At 36.9% G+C, this 23,462-nt stretch overlaps 1 protein-coding gene across 12 annotated transcripts in view; it reads right to left on the bottom strand.

Annotated features, from left to right (window-relative positions):
- The window catches only part of mast2 (microtubule associated serine/threonine kinase 2), a 166,012-nt gene that overhangs the window by 28,081 nt on the left and 114,469 nt on the right, over positions 1 to 23,462 (bottom strand). For 9 of the 12 annotated variants that reach the window (XM_077198609.1, XM_077198608.1, XM_077198610.1 and 6 more), the window contains 3 exons: positions 13,294 to 13,385; positions 5,315 to 5,390; positions 4,640 to 4,660 (listed from right to left, as the gene is read on the bottom strand). In XM_077198609.1, the coding sequence (XP_077054724.1) occupies positions 4,640 to 4,660; positions 5,315 to 5,390; positions 13,294 to 13,385 (189 nt within the window). The remainder of the gene's footprint in view (positions 1 to 4,639; positions 4,661 to 5,314; positions 5,391 to 13,293; positions 13,386 to 23,462) is intronic. The other 3 variants (XM_077198611.1, XM_077198619.1, XM_077198620.1) reach the window with 1 other exon arrangement.

The following is a 23,462-nucleotide window of genomic DNA, read 5'->3' as shown; positions in this document are numbered from 1 at the left end:
AAGCCTGCTAAAATGCATTGTATGAGCTTCTGTTACTGTACATTCTATTGCTCTATCTCTATTTTATCTTTCATTGAATGCACAGCACATATTTAGACTAGAGCAGCTCCAGAAGGGTCAGTGCTCAGGATTGGGTCAGTGCTGAGGATTGGGTCAGTGCTGAGGATTGGGTCAGTGCTCAGGATTGGGCCAGTGCTGAGGATTGGGTCAGTGCTCAGGATTGGGTCAGTGCTGAGGATTGGGTCAGTGCTGAGGATTGGGTCAGTGCTGAGGATTGGGTCAGCGCTCAGGATTGGGTCAGTGCTGAGGATTGGGTCAGTGCTGAGGATTGGGTCAGTGCTGAGGATTGGGTCAGTGCTCAGGATTGGGTCAGTGCTGAGGATTGGGTCAGTGCTGAGGATTGGGTCAGTGCTGAGGATTGGGTCAGTGCTCAGGATTGGGTCAGTGCTGAGGATTGGGTCAGTGCTGAGGATTGGGTCAGTGCTGAGGTTTGGGTCAGTGCTGAGGATTGGGTCAGTGGCACAAATGTTTAGACAACAGTGAAATATCAATTATTTAATCCAATTTTGATACTACAAAAACTGCCAGCCTAATTAATTTGAATTTAAAACATTATTAAAGGTAAGCAGCCAGCAACAAAATAAGAACGAATAATCAACTTACAAATAAATACAATAGAACAAAGAGAGGCCACAAATGAAATAAACAGTGTTTTTAGAGTTGTTTGGGTAGATCTAACAGGTAGGCCTACATAAATTTGAATAAAGTAATCAAATGTGAAAAAATTGCATATTCATTACTGGATAAATTAAATATAGATGGATATTTTTGTAAAGTTGAAAAGGGTAGACTATTTAGTCAAGAGCAGTTTGTAATTTATTTGTCCATTGTTTGATTAACATTAAAACAGCAGTGGGTTTGTTAAACTGCTGACCGAACGCACGGACGCATTTGAACATGGTTCACTTGAGATATAACTGACTTTGTTCACTAGGTTACTCACCAAGATAGGCGTTTTTACATAATTTTGTGTGAATTCGTTCGTACAAGCGCAAGACGTGAAAGACATTTTATCTCAGTATTCGCGCGCGGAGACCCCGGTTTGCGGGGCGCGCGCTGATGTTTGCGTTCATGGAACTTCTTGACTGCAAACGTCCAGTAATAATGTAGGGAATCACTCGTTATACATAAATCAGGTAACAGTTCATGTTTTACTTTACTTACATATACGATTTAGTTTTCATCCAAATAACTCGTGCTGAGTGAGCGATCAGCAATCAAGAGCATTCAACAGAACTGCGCGCTCTCTCTCGTCAGTTTACATTAATAATAAGCTACATGCCTCGTTTTATTTTCTTTGATATTGACATCCGACTGAACTACAAACCTGCCACTGATGTCTGTTTAAAGGATGTGCTCGACCAGCTTGTGCGTCTGTGCCGCTGCGCGCTCAATCCACAGCGCGGTTTCCTCTGATCAGCTCGAGCACCACAGCTGTTACTATACACACGCTGCCTGGTAGGCCTATCGGTTGTTGTCGGTATCGGAGCATTTTTACGAGTACATGAGCTCGGTGCATCCCAATTTTTAATAATTCAAGCACTTTTTAAGTACCTCTTCAAAAATATGGCTGTTTTCAAGGGTTTTCCAGGACTTAATTTTCAAAAAGTCAAATTCAAGTACTTCAAGCACTTTAAGCACCTTGTACGAACCCTGTTATTTGGTTTTATCTTATTTAAACTTTGTGTAATTTATTTAGGCCTATTTTATTTTCTTATTCGTTAATAAATGTTTTATGGTTCTTATTTGTTTGGGCCCAGTTTGCCGATTTTCACTTTTCACTTTTTTCAGCCTATGCATGGGGTTATTTTTATTCCTTCGTTATGCTAATAAAAGTTCTGTCTATAAATAAAAGTTTTATTATCAGCGAGTTTTTTTTTTTTTTGTCCATTCAAGCAATTGACGCTGAATTGCCAATTGACGCTTATTTCGAAAGTGAAAGTATAACGCGCACGCATTTAAAAGCTATTTAACTTCCCCGCCCCGCCCCCCACGGTGACACCGCGATTACCGGTGTTGTCACACGTCGATTAACCGGTGGGAAAATTTCCTCACCGCCGCAACCCTAGCTTGCATATGAGAGCCATTTAGCATCTGTTATAATGGCTAAGCTGCCCATACAGGAACTTACTTTTATTTCAGATATGCATATGAAGTCTTTTCATGCAGATCAAATAGATAGAACAGTGTGCATTCACCCTACATGGCATGATAGCTTTTAGCACACAGCAGCAACACGTTGATATATCATTCAAGCACATAAATCAATGATGAATGATATTAGGAATTTAGCAGAGAGTAAGCGTCCCTTTACTTGAACACAAGGAATTTCGCATAATCTATTTGACCCCTGATTACAATGTGCAAAACATACACAAGGTATTAATGATTTTAATAATCACAGGTACAACTGTAGCAAATAAGACATTAAAAAATACAGTAACATTTAAAAGTTTGGGGTCAGTAAGATTTTTTTAAAGACATTAATTCAGCAAGGATGCATTAAATTGATCAAATGTGACACTAAAGACATTGTTTAAGAAATTCAATGCTTCTTCATCAAAGAATCCTTCAATATGAAGAGTTGTTCATGTCAAGTGCATATCAAATTCATGTAATGTTTGATTTCACAAAAATATTAGGCAGAACAATCGTTTTCAAGATAATAAGAAATATTTATTGGGCAGTGAATCAGCATATTAGAATGATTTCTGAAAAATCATGTGACACTGAAGACTGGAGTAATCGCTGTTGAAAATTCCCTTTCGCTATAACAGGAATAAAATGCAAATTAAAATATAAAACAGTTATTTTAAATTGCAATAATCTGTCACAATATTACTGTTTTTTTGACTTTCAAAAACATGAAAAATCCAAAATACCAACCCCAAACTTTTGAATGGCAGTGTACATCTTTAATTTAAATAATTTTGATATGAAAACACACACCCACACACACATATATTATATATATATATATATATATAGAGAGAGAGAGAGAGAGAGAGAGAGCGAGAGAGAGAGAGAGAGAGAGATAGAGAGAGAGATAGAGAGAGAGATAGAGAGAGAGAGCGAGAGCGAGAGAGATAGAGATAGAGATAGAGATAGAGAGAGAGAGAGAGAGAGAGAGAGAGAGAGAGAGAGAGAGAGAGAGAGAGAGAGAGAGAGAGAATATTTAGAATTTAATTAATGCCAAGAAACTTGTGGAATATTTTTGAAGATTGGACATCAGTTCTAAGCACACAGTCAAGCAGTTGGGATGATTAATAATTAGGGTGACCAGATTTCTCGGAGTGGAATACGGGACAGATACAGAACGCATGCGTATAGAGGGAATGCGCGTGACGTCACCGTTGGCCGGAGTGACTGCAGTTACGCCCACAAGTGGCAAAAAGACTGAGCGGCAGCATTGGTTTTCAGTGTGAATGCTGCGGAAAAACACACAAAACGCGTCTAAAACGGGAAAGAGCTTTGAGACTGACTGTACAACTAGATTTGACAAGAAATATGAGGAATATTTTTACAGACTACCTAAAGCTACAGAACAGAGAAGCAAATAGATCGCTACAATTCATAGAAACAACTGGACTCCAGGCAGCGAAAGGTGGATTTGCAGTTATCCTTTTTGTGTCAATATGCTGAATTTAGTGGTAAAATCATTCTCTATATATTGTATTGTTATATATTGCAGTGACAACTCATCAATCAAATATTTACCACTGTATATTCTGTATAATTTGACATTTTTAAATAAACACTGACAAAAAACTATACAAGTTTTAAGTCTCTAGACTATATGATGATATATATAACATTGATAAGTGATCACCTGGATTTAGACCTGCCTATTTTGTATTTATATAAAGCATTCACAGGCAAATTTGCTGTATGTATTTCCCTGGTGTCGAAATCAGGCACATATAAATGTCAGGAAACACGATTCCTGGCTGCATGTTAATATCCATGGATCACTGGATCTTTAGTAAGTTGTAAGGAACACTATATTGAGTTCAATCTTTAGTTTAAACTGATAATCGTTTGTTTTACTTGCGTTTTCGCAGTTTCCCCTATTAAATTCTGCCACTCAGTCCGGCTGAGGGGGCGTGTTCCGGCGGGAAAGTGACGTTAATGCATTCCCTCTATTAATGCGTCTTACATGCGCTTCATTAGGCACACTAGCACACACACACACAAGGTCTCTCCCTCTCTGTCATGCGCGCGCTACACGGTTTGAACGTAACATATATATTCACTTAGCCTTTCGGAAACGAAACTTATTATATATAAAAAAATATATATATATATTAACGATGAAATAAGGGACAAAACATGATTTTTTCAGAATAAGTCGGGACACTAAAATTAGGGTGGAAATACGGGGCTGTCCCGGGAAAAACGGGACGTCTGGTCACCCTATTAATAATGTATCATTCCAATAAATAAATTAAGTTGACTGAGATGTTTTAAACACATCTGACTGACAGCTCTAATGAAATGGAAACATGATGTTTGGTGTAAACAGCCATGCTGAAAGCAGACACAGGAAATGATGTTGTAAGGGAAGCGGGGTAATTATTACCTGTCAGCCCTGTGTCCATGGCTGTATGGAAGAGAGTACAGCAGCATTAAAAAGAGATGCTACTGTGAAGGCATCTGATCTAATGTGCATCTTTTACTTTGTAATGAACTTCACTCACACTAGCAGATTCAGGTCTCCCTTACGTTAAATGTGGAATTCGTATACACCAGAATTGGATACTTGTCTTTAAAGTTATTTTGTAACATTAGTGTGCTGTACTGTCCATTAGGTGGCACTGTTGGTCCATGAGCGATTTGGACTAGATGACTCAATGGTCTTCGCTCTATGGCTGACATTCAAACGAATCCTTTTAATTAAGCCTGGGGTCATCAGCTCTGTGTGTTCTCTCCCAGTTGTTAAAGCATTACCATCTTTTGCTGCTCAATTACCAATTCAGATTTACCCATTAACATTCTTGGTGTCATTATTCAGAGCCACAGTGAAGGATTATGGGATATTACAAATTGAATTGAAAGTGGGGTGCTTAAAAACCAGCAGATGAGAGGCAAACTATGACAACAATATTTGCAAGAAGAGCAAAGAGATTGCTTGCTCAGTACTTGCTCAAACATGATAAAGACTGTTAAAAAGTTTTATTAGAACTTACTCACAGAATGTGAAATATTTAACAATTAAAAGTTTTGTTCTATAAGATGCTGATAAACTGTGACTCACCTGCGAGCTGGCACAAAAGAGAAGTGGGCCGCAGTGTTTGGGGAGAAATTGCGTGGACTGTCCAATGGGCTGGATCCTGAAAAAGACCAAAAATTTGACATTTAGGGAATTATTCACAACAATAAAGCTCAACTACCCATTATCAGGCCAGACTGGTACAAATAACTACCGAAAAAAAAGCACAGACTTCATACTTCACACCACTAGTAGGCATATCATGCCCATTATAAGTAAACATAATTGCCCTACGGTTCCTAACTCTTCTTTTCTGCTTAAATCTGTCCCCTATATTTTATTCATCAAAGCCCTTTTAAGATAACAAAACCCTTCAGAAGAGTGTGCTTCTTATGTAGGCTGTGTTGAGACCAGAGGTACAGGGATAAAATACACTTTGATCTCAGGCCTTTTCTTTTCTCCTGCGCAGCTCTCTGAGAATAGATTAGTGCGTAGAATGTGAAGCACTTATGGTGTTTAAGTGATTTAGACAACAGGGCCCCTTCCATTAAAATGCCTCAAGTAGAGTGATATTTCATAATGAATGTTATAAAATGATTTGCAGACCATGAGCAAAGAATCCTTTATTGATTAACTGATTAATTGATTAGCTTAAAATTCATATTCGGTGCTTTTGCTAAAACATACTCTTTATCTCTATTTGAGTGGTATTTAAATGGTAAGAAGATTTCATAGCCTTGGCTCACACTATGGTATATTTTTTAACATAGAGCATAGCTTATAGATTAAGACATGCATAACTGCTATGACTAATATTAATAGAAAAAAAGTGATAAAAAAAAAAACACTATTCCTAGTCATGTGAGAATTAAGAAGCACAGATCCAGGCATCATCAATCCATCCAGTCAATCCGAGCAACGGGGTGCTCCTATCTGGACTGTCTAGTACAGCTCGAGTCACAATCCCCCATGCATTAATCATGCATTAATGCATTCGTCAAGAAACCTGTGCCAAATCTTAAATATTAATGAGAGCATAATTCTTTGTCAGGAAGTGACTATAGGAACAGCTGCGCACAGCTGGATTGAGACACGGAGCAGTGTGGATCTGTCACGGAGATGCATTCATTTCAAGGAGAATCCCATCACGGAGAGTGTAGGAGAAGGCATAATGGTGTGCTACACAGCGAAACATCTGCTTATTTTTTATCACAAAAACTGTAGAGGATGAAGGGTTAGCTGAAGAGAAGCAGACTCTTTCTCATACGATACACAGCTGAGAAAAGAAAACCAATCAGCACCCTGTTGAATTACACATGCTACGTTCACACCACAGCTGGATGTGGAACGGATCAGTTTTTCGGATGATAGTGTGAAAATCACAGAATCTTGTGTGAAAATAAACAGCATACTAACAGATGTTTTAAAATGTGACTTCACTTAAATGCAATGTTTTCATCAATCTAACTCGACATCCTTCATAAATGCATGCTTAATTTATCCTTGGATCATTCATAATATGAATGTATATATTGCACAATATTATGTACTGCACGGAAAAATTAAAAAATACAAAATAAAAATACAATTAAATAATATTATATACTGCAGCGATCAAATATTATTACATTTCAATACATATTAAAATACTAATGCTAATGAATAAACATATAGTAAACAAATGTTATTCGAATTTATAATAATAAAATTATACAATAACATTTATGAATAAAAATAATGAATTAGTATTAAATAAATAATTAAATAAAGAATAATGTTTAAAACTTACAGAGAGGAAAATTAAGCTGGAGCTGGAATTTACAAAGGATGCTGGATAAATGCCATGACACCAGGCTTTGCTTTTAACTTGGTAGCAGGACACCAAAAAAGTGCTACTACATATCCGGTTAAATGTATATTTAAAAATCAGATGTTTTGTGATCTTCATTTTTTTTCACATAGTGATCAATTATGTATCAATACATATCAATCTAAACTTACTGAAACAACAGCATCACAGTAGTAGCAAGTGCTTTCCAGTTCTTTCAGATTTATTTATCTTAAGCATAATGACTCACAAAGCACTGAGTGCAGCATTTAATTTTTGTGCAGCTGGTGTCATAACCTGGCAAACAGCTTCCTGAAACAGACTGTAATGGGTGCAGTGTAACAGTGCATACCCCCTGTGGATTGTGCTCAGTTGAGTTTGAAATAATTTAGCCTCCGCCGCTTTTGTTGGCAGTCACATTAAAATGCTGCTAATGGCTCTGAAGTGCTTAAAATGAAGCAACATTTGGGTTTATGTTCCCTTTTAGATTTAAATATTGCAATCACACAAAACAAACAATGTTTCCTCATGTGATTTATATCAGGACCGAGCACTTCAAAGTACAATATTAATATAAAAACCCTGAATCTTTATTCTACAATGTGTGGTGACAAACTAAGCTTTTTGTTGTCTCTTTACGCACTGAACTGTGTGTGCTGATGGTTTAATCCAGTAATTCAGTGAGGAGATGGAGTTGACAAGCCGACGTCAATGATTAGGACTGCAGCACAGTATTTACCATTTTAAGAGCCCGGCTGAACAGTGTGAGCATGATCTGAGCGCTTTATGTGTGCCCATGACTGGAGATCAGTTATAAACACACAATCAGTCATCTCTTTAATCTCTCTACGCACAGAGAGAGAGAGAGAGAGAGAGAGAGAGAGAGAGAGAGAGAGAGAGAGAGAGATAGAGAGATAGAGATAGAGATAGAGATAGAGATAGAGAGAGAGAGAGAGAGAGAGAGAGAGAGAGAGAGAGAGAGAGAGAGAGAGAGAGAGAGAGAGAGAATACCTGCTGGCTTTGACAGCTGATCTCTCCATTTCTCTTTTATGGTCAGGGGATACACCCACCGGAGCAGCAGCACCTTTACTAAGTGTTTTTAAGCATTTACTATGCTTATTAAAGCATTACTGTGACAACTGCTGTGACACCAAGGCTCGAAATTGCAACCGTTTTGGTCGCATATGCTCCCGGAAATAATTGTTGAGGTGCGACCTGTTTTCATTTCTTTACAAAACGTTCACTAATTACTGCAGAGAATGTGCCTTCTGTGAGCTGATACAGTGACCGCTCCACTGTTCTATCACATAAGCAATTAAACTTAATCTTTACGTTCTTAACTTTAAAGCAGATTTTAGGTTGGTTAACATTAGCCGTCAATCACGCCCTTTCACTGCCACGTGACAAGCAGCTAACTAGCGTGCAAAATGTAAAGAGCTGAAGAGAGAAGATAAAAAGAACAGTTACATATCTCATACCCAGCACTTGATTCGTCTTGGTTAACTACTTCACTAAAACACTCTCTCCCACACTCCCAACACTTTAGGTGTGGTGCTCCTAACATTTTAGTATACATAAACATTTTAGTTATACATTATAAACATTTAGTCCTAATTTTTTTGCTGGTGCTTCTCACTTTTAACGCTTCTAACTTGAGAGCACCAGTGCTACTGTCACTGTGTGCGTAGGCAGGAAGCACTAGGAGATGAGGAATAACTGCCAACAGGAATTTAATATACAAAAACTCAGGAACTACAACACTTACAACCATATAAACGCAATAACCGACCAGGGGCCTACACCATGAAGCCGGTTTAGGTGGCTAGCCAGCTATGTTTCAGTTTAGTTTGCGTCAACCCTGGGTTTTAGGGACCATGAAAGTGGTTTGGCTTTTAGCAGTGTTCATCGCCATAGTAACTTACGCTCCACGGCTAACCTGGTCTGGGGCAGGTTATGTTCTAGGTAAGAGGTTGCAAACTGAACTTGGACCAATCAGCTGTGAGCAAAGTGACACATGTCTGATGCGATAAAGTCACTGCACCTGTTTCTACTCCAAATTAAAGGTGATTAAATAGCAAATGATTTTTGAAGACAAAATCGTCTGGTTTTTAGTGATGCTTATTTAGAATAATAAATTTGTATGATTTAGATATTATTTATGTAATTATTATACCCTTAATCAATCACACATGTACAATTTTAGTTCATCAATTATTATTACGCAGTTTAAATGAATAAATATATAAAAGTAATATAAATACGCTTTAGCATCAATAGATGAAGCTACAAAATGACTACATGTGAGCTTAAATGTTCAATTCTCTCTATACCTTTATCAGCTGTATAAAATAACTTCACAACTTTTACTTGCACTGATATACAGTAGCGAGACTTTTCCTTTCAGTTGTCCTCTTTCATAGACAGCTGTTTTCTTCTTGCTGTGTAAATTTGTTTAAATTCTTACTATTTTAATACTTTTATTTAATAAGTGAATTACGCTGCTTCTCTCGTGAGAAATTAATCTCAGTTTCACTCTTTCTCAACATGTGATTGGCTGTTCGCTACTGATGTCACACTTAAACTCCCAAACTCAGGATCAAAGCCTGAGTTGACAGAGAAAGTTGATGATCAGCATCATGGTACCAACAAAGCCTGGTTGGATTGGTTTGGTTTTGTCAACTCTAAACTAATCCTGTAACCCAGAGTTTGTTCAACTACCATCATGGTACAGGCCCCAGGAGTGAGGGAGAACACTGGGTTTACATACACAGAGAACAGATAGGGGAACAAGACACAGCTAGAGCGAATTAAGGGGGCTTTTCCACTGGGCTCGTTTGCTGCGGTCCGAGCCCGGGCGCGATTGTTCCCGGCGCCCCCCGCAGCGTTGGTCTGGTTTCACACTCAACTTGATTCTATCGAACTCTGGTGCATTTGCGTGCATCTTACGTCATTGCAAACGTGCACGGCGCATGATAGAAAACACGACGTGGGTCAATATATTGTGTTTTTTTATTAATTTGGTGCTATTATTTATAGCTGAGTAAACAACGCAGGTTAACTGTGTGTGTGTTTCACATAATCTGTCTTTCCGCTGCTTGCAAATGGACTCTTTTGAGGAGACAGTGGATTTCCATTAATTTGTTGCCCTGATTGCACGCACTATGCGTGAATACACTGCAGACTCACTCTTGCTCGTATCCAGGGTAAATCTTCATCCCTTACGTGTGTTTTATTTAACTAAATACATCATAATCGGCTAAGGGTGCTTTTACACTGGGCTCGTTTGCTGCGGTCCGAGGACGAGCGCGATTGTTCCCGACGCCCCCCGCAACGTTGGTCTGGTTTCACACTCAACTTGATTCTATCGAACTCTGGTGCGTTTGCGTGCATCTTACGTCATTGAAAACGTGCACGGCGCATGATAGAAAACACGACGTGGGTCAATATATTGTGTTTTTTATTAATTTGGTGCTATTATGCATAGCTGAGTAAACAACACAGGTTTACTGTGTGTGTGTGTGTGTGTGTCGCATAAGCTGTCTTTCCGCTGCTTGCAAATGGACTCTTTTGAGGAGACAGTGAATTTCCATTAATTTGTTGCCCTGATTGCACGCACTATGCGCGAATACACTGCAGACTCACTCTTGCTCGTATGCAAGGTAAATCTACATCCCTTACGTGTGTTTTATTTAACTAAATACATCATAATCGGCTAAAACGCATTCGCAGGTTACTTTACTTCCTGAACAAGTGCGCACCTGAGTCCGTGTTGCTTTCACATACACGCGAACCGCGGCACGGTTCGGGAGAAACCGAACTCAGACCACCTCCTCCAGGTAGTCTCGGGTTCGGTACCCCAGTGCGCACCCGGGTCCCATGACAGCGTTCACATTAGCGATTTTTCATGCGAACCGTGCCCCGTTCCGAACTAAACTGCCAGTGTGAAAGCCCCCTAAAACGCATGCGCAGGATACTTTACTTCCTGAACAAGTGCGCATCCGAGTCCGTGTTGTTTTCACATACACGCGAATCGCAGCACGGTTCGGGAGCAACCGAACTCAGACCACCTCCTCCAGGCAGTCTCGAGTTCGATACCCCAGTGCGCACCTGGGTCACATGACAGCGTTCACATTAGCGATTTTTCATGCGAACCGTGCCCCGTTCCGAACTAAACTGCCAGTGTGAAAGTCCCCTAACTAGACACAGGTGAAGGAACTGAACACAAACGAGGAGCGGGAAAACTGGGACACAGGACTGAACCAAATACACAGAGACGGGGGAAACTAGATCACAAAACAGAAGTAAACACACTGAAACGTGACAGCTACCAATTAAAAAAAAAAGAGTTAATTTCGAGCCCTAGATACAAGTGCTTTGTAAAGTATTTAACCATTTCTCTTATTTTTCTGAATGACAAATCACTAATATATTGTATTCCTACTTTTGTTTTTATTAAATACTAAAACTCAAAGTGAAAGATTTTAATATAATTAGTTTTATAATTATAAAACAATGGTACATTTATAAACAAACACTAATAAATGCTGAAAAAGGTTATTGTTCATAGTAAGTTCATAATAACTAATGAATTAATGTTAGCAAACTGATTGTAAGCAATAACTCTATCATATTTTTGGTGTTTATTTTGGTCACTGCCATGTTGAAAATACTTCAAGTTCCAATTTTATTAGTGGACTGAGAGGATTTACTGCAGCACTCCCTGTATTTTGCACCATCCATTTTTATTTCTGTTAATAAAATAGCCAGGTGCCCAAAGCAGGAAACTACCATCACTATAATTCACTGTAGATATGGTGTTTTGTGGCCTGAGTTAGATTTTGTACAAAGTAAATCATATCGGTTTTCAGTTAAAAGCTATATCCTGGTTTCTTCTGACCACAAAATATCTTTATATACCTTCATTATAAAAGGGTCACTGTCTAGTTATTACTGGCAAATCCCTGATGTGTTTTCACATGGTGTTTCTTGACTAATGGCTTCTTTTGGTCAACCATAGATTCTTTCCTTATGAAATATTCTTCTTAAGAATGCTCTTTAGCATACTTTCATAGCAGTTCTTTGAAATTACAATTTAAATCATGTTATTTTAACTGTGGGGTTACATAGAGTGCTGGCTATTTTATTGATCCTTCTAACACATCTAATGTTCAATTTTTGCCAATTGCGTACTCCTCATTTGCAAACGATTGCTTACACTCATTGACACCACAGAGGCAACTGAAAATCACTCATCTGTAAGAAAACATAAAACGATCTTCTCCTTACATAAACATTACTTTAGTTTGTGTGTATGTATAACACATGGATTTGATTATGCCTCATGTTTTACAGGGAAATGTTAATAAAAACAAATTCAAACAAGAATGACATAATTCCGACAAGACGGAAGGCAAAAATCTTCCAATCCACAAGGAGGCATCCAGAGAAATTGCATTACAAAATGTCAACTGTCAATCTATTCATGATGCACATGAATTAGATGAGAAATCCCTGCGCCACATTAGAATTACTCCATGGCAAACTGAGATGGTTGCTATGGAGATATAATGTAATATTTTGTGAACAGCTGCCACACAGCTTTCCATTTTTATGTGACAAGATGAACAGCATGTGTGTCCTACTTGTGAAATATGTACAATTTGTATGGGTCTGGTCCAGACTCTAGTAAAGTGCCTACTGTCTAATGTGGCCAGCTACCTACTAAGACAACATGCTAACAAAAAAGAAACCTTGAAAATTACTGAAATGCTCTAAATAGGCATCGACTCTTACAGTTTAAGGAGAACTTAACCTTAAAATAAAGTCAGTGTACCCCAACATGATACTAATAGCACAAACACATAGTATACACAAATATAGGGCGAAAAAGTTCATTTCTAATTAGATTTAACTTTTTTTATTGATACATTTCAGTACTAAATGAACTGCATTTCTAATATATTTATATATAAAGCTACTTGCAAAGAATTCTGCGATCTGTGGATGCAACTACTGCTGTCTTAGATTTTAGCCAAAACAAGTTATATTGTAAGGCAGCATAATGTTTCTGCCTATTGTTTGGAACAGATTTTACATTGGGAACATAAAAGACCTAAACATGTATTTTTTGGTAAGCAGCTCAAGAAAATGGTTTAAAACACATCTCATATAAGGAAGAGAGAGGTATATCTTTTACCTGGGTGTCCGTGCAGTGGAGAATGGGGTCGAGGCAGAGTGGGAGAGGTGCTGGATGTCACTATCAAACTCTTTCTGTTGCTGGTCCGACAGCTGTAAAAAAGAACCAAACATACACTTATTCTCATATACTTATGCATAATAATGACTAAATAGATTAATTGCACTATTGTACCAAAACATTAATTAAGAGGACGATCTTTAGATCAAATAATTGTAAAACCAGACATTGTAAAGTATTGAGTATTGAGAGCATGCCCCTTCAAAAAGATTACAGACAGCAAAGAACGGAATTGTTTCCCCTTTGAAATGGCAGTGGTGTCAGACGGTTACTCTATTATTCAGGTCACACAAACCTGTCTCATTTTATGAGGCTGAGAGTGCACAGAATTATCTGTTCTTTTTTTGTCTAGTGTAAATGCTAAAAGCCTCCAGCTCAAGCTGACAGGGGAAAAACAGCCACCTTCAGCTCAAATGAACCTAGAGACCTCCAGCTAGGACTATACAGTCTTACGCTCCATTGAAGAGAGGAGAGATGACCGGCTGAGCTTTCAGAACTGCAAGATGGAGAGAAGTGTGGTGAAAAGTAAAGGATGAGTGCTCTTTAATTCAATGTGAGCAAAATATTGACACACACAGCGAACGATCAAAAAGGCAATCTATGAGAAACATCAGAGAAATCACGATACTGCTTTTCGCATCTACAATCCATTACATGACATTATAATAATGCACAGTTTTGAATCTGCAGTCTGAATTGAATGTGATGACATTAAATGCATGTGCTCCAAGAAATATTGCCAAGACAGGGTATTTATTAGGCTATATTCTCTTAAGTGACTACACTAATACAAATATGATACGCATACTGTAAGAGTCACAAAAAAGTAATCTTTCAATGAATAAACTCACAGAATCAGTCAGAATTGTTACATTACTTTTAGTAGTGTCTGACTTGAAATGAAGCAAGAACTGTTTTGTGTAGTTAAGGTTGTGAAACTTAAACCACATATGAGCTAATTAAACAATAATACTTTGGTTAATTACAGTGACAATGAATGAATTTATTATAATACAATATATTAACTTTGAATGAACTACAAACTATTAGTTTGCAAATCATTTTGCAGTACTTTATTACTGAAATACTTATAAAGTGTTACCCATTATTCAAAACAATTATTAATTATTCAAATGTCTTTAAAGTCTTTAAAATAAGTGTCACTTGTTTGATATTCTCTCATATCAAAAACAAGTTGCATCAAAAACAAATCCAAATACCCACTGTTATGTATGTGCGGTATGTGCGTTTATAAAAACAGAAATTTGCACCACACACTGAGATTGTCCATAGCTGTGAGCTTTTCACACATTTTACAATATGTTACTGCTGTTCTGTGACTTTTCAGACCATGACAATGACATTAAAAGTGTTTGGTAATGTTCTGGATAATTGCATGAATGCATCTTGGTCCAAACAGTGTTGCAGAAAGAGTAACTATCACAGCAGAGACCTGCACCACTTTCACAGTGGCAGCCATCACTCAGTGTGTAATGGAGGTTCAGAAGTGAGTTGAGTCACAGCAGGAGACATGGAGAGAAAGAGAAAGAGAGGGGTGTGATGAAGAAGAAAAGCGAGAAAGCAGGACAAAATCGATGACTCACAAGCTAACGCTGGCACATTAATACTTAAAGAAAGGCCTTTCTTCTAAATTGCCTGATAAGAAAGGCTTTCTTTTGGTGCTGGCTTAAAGATTATTTTTTTTTTTGTTTTTTTTGAAGGATGTTAGGTAAAAGATCATCAGAAAAGCACTTTGATTTTGTCTGCCAAGACGTGCATGCTGACCACAAAGTGCTTAAAAATGTTTACGATCAAGAAATGTATAAGTGGCATATACTGCATCTATTTACTCTATAATAACAGCAGCATGCTCTGAGATGAGTAGGCTGTTCGTGTCAAAGCAAGACCAAGCAACCTGCAATAATAATGTTTCTTCAATGGATTTATGCTGATATTAACAATGAACACTTGTCCCATTCAATGACCTAATAAAACAGGGCTTCAATAAAGTAGTCTTATCTAAAAGAGCACTTACACTGACAGTGGTCTGCAGCGACCTCAAGTCATACATTTTCAATGAGAACTGGTAATTTTCAAAGACATGAGTGACAGTGGCCACCGCCAAATGGATCTGAGTTGATGCAAATAAAGGGTAGAGAAACAAATATATCTCTATGCAAATAAAATCCAATGAAATTTAAAAAAGATTTTTATCAATGTGTCAACAAAAATCAATAATTACTATCAATAATTAATAATTAAAAAATCTACATATAATTATTTTAAAAAATCTAATCCTTAAAATGTCATGAAATCCCAAATGTCATAAGTATTAGCTATAATTTAGTGCACAAATAAATGCACAGTGGTTTGCAGTTTTAATAACTTTTGAGACTTATTTTGCTACATTTATATAAGCCGTTTGATTGGGCATATCAAAGAGCTCAGAAGAAGGGTTACACTCACAGCATTGATAGACCGTGTCTGTTGAAGGGTCTATAGAAGAGAATATTACGCCATGAACCTCTTGCAAAGTGAAAAACACTGACTTGAGATCCATAAACACGTCTCTCTATGGCAAGCCGTTTTAACTTTTATTCATTTCCAGGATATGAATTCTTGATATCAACAATTCAATTTTTGATATCAACAATTACATTTTTGATATCAACAATTACATTTTTGATATCAACAATTTAATTATTGATATCAACAATTTAATTCTTGATATCAACAATTAGATTCTTGATATCAACAATTGAATTCTTGATATCTGTAATTGTATTTTCACTAGTGAAATGTCACCATAGGCTGCCATTCAAAATTAATTGTTGATATCAACAATTGATTTCTTACTAGTAGAAATATAATTTTTCATATCAATAATTACATTGTTACTAGTAAGAATGTGAATTCCTGATATCAATAATTCAATTGTCACTAGTTGAAATGTCTATTCTTGATATCAACAATTTAATTGCTACTAGTAAAAACTTTTATTTTTGATATCTGAAAATGTATTTCTGATATCAATATTATTTCAGATATCTAAAATGGCTTTCTTACTAGTAACAATCACATTCATGATATCAGAAATTAACATAGTCACTAGTGAAAATGGAATTATTGATATCAAAAATGAACATTGTTACTAGTAGCAATTCAATTGTTGATATCAAGAATAGACATTTCAACTAGTGACAATTGAATTCTTGATATCAAAAATAAAGGTTTTTACTAGTAAGAATTGTATTTCTGATATGTGAAATTGGAATTGCAACTAGTAAGAAATCAATTATTGATATCAACAATTGAGTTTGAATGGCAGCCTATGGTGACATTTCACTAGTGAAAATACAATTACAGATATCAAGAATTATAGTTTTTACTAGTTGAAATACAATTCTTGATATCTAGAATGAGCATTTTAATTAGTAAAAATGTGATTGTTGATATCAAGAATTAGCATTGTTACTAGTGGAAATGTAATTTCTGATATCAAAAATTGCCATTGTTACTAGTATAAATCTAATTCCTGATATCAATAACTATAATTTTAACTAGTTAAAATTGAATTGTTGATATCAAGAATTCATATCCTGGAAATTAATAAAAGTTAAAACGGCTTGCCATAGTCTCTCAACTACTGTATGTGATCTCTCAGTTTGAAGCGTCTGTCATAGGAAAGTGATGCATGCTTGATGCATAATCATTTAGTGACCCGCCTTCTCATTAAACAAGGACGCACAGTCTCATGAATAATTATGAGACACTGATGAGTCGTAGATGTAATATAATGTGAGAAATTATGCAGATTTTAATCCTGGTAGACGACAAAGATTTTAAACCCAGGGACAAAAATATAGCAAAAAGCTCAAAATTTACCAGTTTTGAAATTCAACCGAACAAATTCTTACATTGTATTTTAAAATGTGCAACACAAACACAAGAAAATATAGTTTAGTGTTTCAAACTCTTTCTGGGCTTGACAATAAAGACTGATTGATGGCCCGGGGCCAGCATGAAAGACACTCGGGCCACTTGACGGAACTGTCACTTACCCGATCAGGCCAGTGCTACATCTTCACAGAAGTTGATCATTTGCATATTTTTAAGCCTTGCCAATTTAAATATTCAAGTACTCGTAGACGTGAAAGTACCCACGTCTCGCAGTTTGGTACTCACGTCTAACAGCACGTGAATACTTTTCCTGAGCTTGCACGGACTATTTACACAAAAATTCTGTCAAATCGCCCGTCTTGTTGAGAATCATCATAATCATAGTCACTAATGTCTTAAGTGAACGTAAATGTGAGATAAGATGCATGTGTATATTGGATCTATACAGCTCTTAAAGTGAGTGACAGCAGTCTACTATTCCTGCTGCTGTCTTTTTTATGTTAATCAAACAAAACACAGAAAAAAAATCACTCACTGCACTTGACTGAATAACTGTTACAAGGGTTAATATTTGTACAGTGAAGACTATGCAGTGATATTTTACATTTGATTACTATTTCTATACCTGAAAATCTAGTTTAAACCTACATGAAAAACCTAAAAAAAAACTGTTTAGTGCATTTGTAAATATTTGTTCTGTTGTATTTATTTTGTCCATTTAATACTTAAGATATGAGTGTGTGGGTGGATATCGACATTATTTAGCAACAATGAACAAAATGAAAGTGCATATCGCCATAAATTGAGCTTCAATGTGAAACTCCAGGAGGTATGCTGCTGAAAAGAGCTGCACGTTCTCATTAAAACATCATTCCATCAATAGAAAATAAGGGGGGGGGGGGGGGGGGGGGTGTTGGAAACATGGCAGCAAAAACCCCTGGTGCAATTTACATGCTAATAACATGTGCAGCTGTGCAGGGTTCACGCATGCGGAAATAAAGTTATCCCTTAATTACAGTAATTGGAGAGAGAATTGCTTCCTCCTCCTTATAAACATCAAGAAATGTCAATTCTATTTGAGAGCAAACTTGCTTGTTTTCATTTCCGTCTGAATTCATTTGCATTTGTTTGAATTGATTAAGCTTCTTTTGGACTTATTTGAGTGAAACCGGATTTGTTTTGGGCTGTTTTGAATGACATTATGTGTGGTAGAATTTGTTTAGGTTTGGATACAATTAACGACTATGAACAAAGTATATTTACGAATTTGGTGTCTCCATGCGTCTATAGTTTTTGTTTTACTGTCTGTTTAACAACAAATGGTGTGCATGTGTTAATGCATCTTAGTGAATAAGTGCACTGCTTGTTTGAAATTGTTGTTCACTTTACATCAGTTCAAATGGGCATTGCATCTCTCTGAAAGTGGGTCACCTGAACTAAACAAAAGATAATCCACTCTTTTGTACAAATACTCCAGTAAAAAGCTAACATATAAGAAAACACTCCTGCACACATAGCCTTAAGTATAAATCTTTAGAATGAGAGATGCTATAGTGAGATGTTCGTGAGAGACCGTCAGAGCTGTTCCACTCTATTCATCCGATCTTGATTATAGAAAAGCCAGATGAGACACTATAATAGAGGTTCTTCATTCATGAGAAATTAGGCAGAGTCTCGACAGATAACAGAAGGCAATGACACTCCCCTACACTGCTGGGCAGGATAATGTCAGCTAAACTGCCTTTACTTTGCCCTGCACACCAGGCAACAGAATAACACTGTGTCAAGACACCTCCTGACAGTTTTCCAGCAACAACAAGTCATTTTTCTGTTCTTGCTAAAAGCAAAAATACATGATTACAGCCACGAGGTATCTGCAGAGTGCTTAAATCAAATTTAAGACCTTTTTTAAGACTTGCACAAATATGATTAATACTGTATGGCCATGCAGAGCAAACCACCTAAGAAAGAAAGAAAGAATGATAGATAGATAGAAAGAAACGCATAATGTTAGACTTTTAATTATAAATAAGCCTGAATTACACACTCTTACAACCATCTACAACATATAACAATATAAACACCATGATGTAGACACTGTCATAATTTATCAACAGTAGATCTTAAGCAATCCTTTTGCATATATGCTTGGTAATCATTATTTGTGAACTGTTTTGAAACCGCTAGCATGTAGCCTAGAACAGCACCGCGTTTTCACTTTGAACATGTAGTGTATACATTTGATTCAATCATATCTTTTTTAGGCTTAATAATGAAGTTGAATATGACTTGTTTTATGCGATTTAAAATATAAAGACTTTTAATTACCTGAAATTTCATTAAAATGAATTAAAGTCATTTTAAGACTGTTTTGAGGACCAACGGGATTCTAGAGCCAATCATAATCTATTTGGTGCTAAAGTTTTGTGGAGATTTCACTGTGAGTGGAACAGAAATGACTTACAAAATGTCTTGTCAGATAGATAGGAGACAAACTTAGATTTTACATAGAAGAGATGTCATTTATCACTTGTCGCTTTGACAGTGTGGCTTTTCACATTGTGACAGTGTTATTTCACATCCGCACATAAAAGCATTGAGGACTATGACTTATACAACAAAAGACAAAGATAAACTAACTCACTGCTCATGACTGAATAGCTTTTGTATCTTTTATAAGAATCAGTATTTAATTCATACAGTGAAGCAGTGTTTTATTTTTACATTTGATTATTCAATTTATGTTATGTAATGCTATAGGTTAGTTATAGGGATGTTTTCTTACACAAAAAGTGAAACATGTATCTTGGTTATATCATTTTCAATTTTAAATATATTTAAATATAATTTAAATTTATTTTACACACTTGAAGCATTATCGTATCACATTGCATTTTTCTTCAATCGCGTGCAGCCCTTGTTAAAATATATACAATATATATATATTTATATTTAAAATATTTTTTATGCTGTTTAGCATTTCAAAGGATTATCCACCTTATAGACTGAAGTAGTTTTCGGTCTAGGGCTCATACTGCGAAATGTCATGAGCTGAATGGTGTAATTGCCATGAGCAGATGCAACGAGCCAATTAATACTTAACACTGCAATTATGAGCACACACCTGCTAACCTAGCGCTCCACCCCACTCAATACTGTGGACAGGTTGAGAGGGGGGAAATTATCGAATAAACAAATGCATTGCCTCTTTTATAACAAGCTTGACCCGATTTGTGGTTTGGCAAGCATAATATAATGGAAACAATGGGAATAGCATGTTTAAAGAGATGCAAAAGTGTTGGACAGAATCAATGCTAGCCAGAAATCCAATTACGACACTTTTCTGCCTTGAGTTTCCTTCCTGTAATCAAGGTACTATCAATATTGTGCACAGTCATTTTCATTTTAAATTAGATCAATTTTCTTCTCAAAAGATGGGAATAAGGTGGCCCCAAAGCTGCCACATGTATACTTATTACATTGCCTGTAGCTTTTCGTTTGTGGATAATTAAACTGCATACAACCATCGACCACTGTCTGTAATACAATGAATCAATGACTGAGACCTGCTCAGATGTGACTATGAAGGCTTTCCACAGGCTAAGTGGCTATATTCAATGCAGAAAATTGTCATGTGATGTGACTATAATGACAATGCTGAAGGGAGCCTGAACGATATGAGGCAACAGAGGAAGAGAAAATAAAGTATAAAGTGAGATACAGTTAAAGATTTAGTTATTACACCAATAGTGGCTGTGACAGCATCACATGGGCTCAAAAACGAACTGTTGAGAGGCAGCGTGAACATTCTGCTTGACTTTACATTTTCTACTGTGTAACATGTTACACAGACCACATCAAGACATGATACCTCTGGGAAATTCCATAGTGGAGTCATGTGAGTTGATGCATGTTGACAAGTGAGGTGTCGAGGCTGCAGCAAGTTCGGCATCACCCCGGAGACAGAGGAAGAGGAGACTGGTGTGTTCTAATAGTTTCTCACACACGCGTGCACACGCAAGAGCGTTTGTGTGAGCGGTCAAATGCACTTCTTGGTCAAAATGTTCGTGTTAGCAGAAAAATTTATGTAAACAGTCAGTTTTTTTCTTGTGATTGTAAACAGGCAAATTGGAGCATGTGAATACAATGCTGTTCAAAAGTTAGGGTTTAGAAAGATTTGTATTTAATGTTTTTAAAGCAGCACTATGCAGTTTTTTTTTAGCTTAACTGAACAGCTTCAGAGTTATTGGAATGGTTATACGACTCTTTTCGGGTTGAATGGTGGTCGTCTCGCCCCCCTCTGGTGCCTGTGAGTGGAAAAACCGCACTTGCAACTTTGGGCCTCAAAGCGTCAGGAAGTATCGCGTGATTTCAGCTCTCGCGATGTAACAAATTGCTTTACGGCACTGCACAATTTACACACATACAGGCCCCCATCCAGGATCCGGCTAGCTATAAGAACAACTATCGTCATGGCTGAACTGGCATATAAGCAGAAAGCTCGGAAAGCATTGTCGGAGGAACAGAGAAAGAGGAAACGGCAGACTGACCGAGCAAGGAGTCAGACACGAGTAAATATTGGACCTGCGTTTTCAGAATGGAGAAAAAAACGAAGTAAGCGTGGTCGGAAGAGTCTAGAAAAAGGTAACGAGAATCTGACAGCACGAGGAACCGGACAAGAGTCCTACTCGCTTTCACTGTTAAAGTTGATTCCTGCAATTATCATGAGAACAGTTGTCAATATCTCACATAATTATCAGGACATAAATAAGCCTACACATTGTAAATAGTGTAAATGAGCGCAATTTGCAAACTATTATGATAAATTGCAATAATTATGTCTAACAACATCATAATAACGGACATTGTTATGAAATAATGCAACGCACACAGGGCTCTACAGTGCGACCATTTTGCTCGCATATGCCCCTAAAAATCGATCCGTGCGAACCGGAAAAATGATTTACGAGCACAATGTGCGAGTAACTACAACCTACCATAATCGAAAACGAGAAGATAACTAAATAAAAACTAGTTTTGAATGACAGAAAACTAAGACGAAAATCTATTGACATTTTCGTCAACGAATAAAAACTAGACAAAAATGTTAGATAGTGACGATGTGGGAAGCGATCCAGTCAGAACTGATCTCCTGCGTTTGTAGATGCGCATATTTGTCCTGTAGTATTAGGGACGTGCTGCTGTTCTACCAGCGGCACACGGGTTCTCATGAAATATTAAAAAATGTAAACGTTTGGGAGAATGAGTAGAGCAGCCATATAGATCTGAAAGAGAGTGACGACGACGCATAGTTTTCTGTGCGCACACACTTGACTCGAAGCGTGCAGCCACACACACACACACACACACACACAACACGCGAGGACGGCATTTAGCTCTCTTTCGCGTCTGAATGGACAAATACAAAACATTATGTCGAAATGTCCGTTTTGGAGAGTTTTCTATTTTCGAATACTATTTAGGACGGATAGTATGCGAATTGGGACGCAGCAGTAAACTGTGTCGGTTAAGTCTTAAACAGTTTTGAGTGTATCGGATGTGCATCAGTGCAATTGGATCCGCATGTCATTGGACATGATCCGATGTCTGAAAGTGACAGTGAATAATAAACCTAATGCAGTCTGTGTCCTTAATATTTATCAAGCAACAAAAGAAAAAGAGAAAAGCATTCACTGCTCGTTAATAGCTTTAATAAGGATTCATTATATTTCATTCATACAAATAAATATGTCTGCTGCTTGAAATAATAAAGAATGATGTATGCAAGTAGTTATAAAGAAAGCATATATCATTCATTGAAAGAAGACTATTCTACTTTAGGAAAAGTGGTTTTATTTAATTTTAAGATATTTTTTAAGTCACAGTAGTTAAATCTGTATATGTATTGCATGTTCAAACTTTAAAATCATTCATCTTAACAGGTTAATAGATGTTTTCTCCGGGAGTATATGGGTTTGGACATTTTAGAGAAATTCTAAATGAATGCATTACAATTGAACTAAACCCATTATATTTTAGTCATCTAAATTGTTTTATTTTTAGTCTAGTTTTAGTTGACTAATACTAGTAAATACTAATACTCTCATTTAAACTAGTTTCTCCTCCATGTTGTGGAAAAAGCCTCTGCAGTGAAAGATGCAGATTCACAGGTGTGCCGATGTGCTCCTCCTCCTGAGAGTAACACGTTC

Source organism: Siphateles boraxobius, unplaced genomic scaffold (assembly GCF_051911475.1).
Source record: "Siphateles boraxobius isolate OS27281-9 unplaced genomic scaffold, OSU_SipBor_1 41, whole genome shotgun sequence".
Classification (NCBI taxonomy): Eukaryota; Metazoa; Chordata; class Actinopteri; order Cypriniformes; family Leuciscidae; genus Siphateles; species Siphateles boraxobius.
This window is presented reverse-complemented; position numbering and strand designations above follow the sequence as displayed.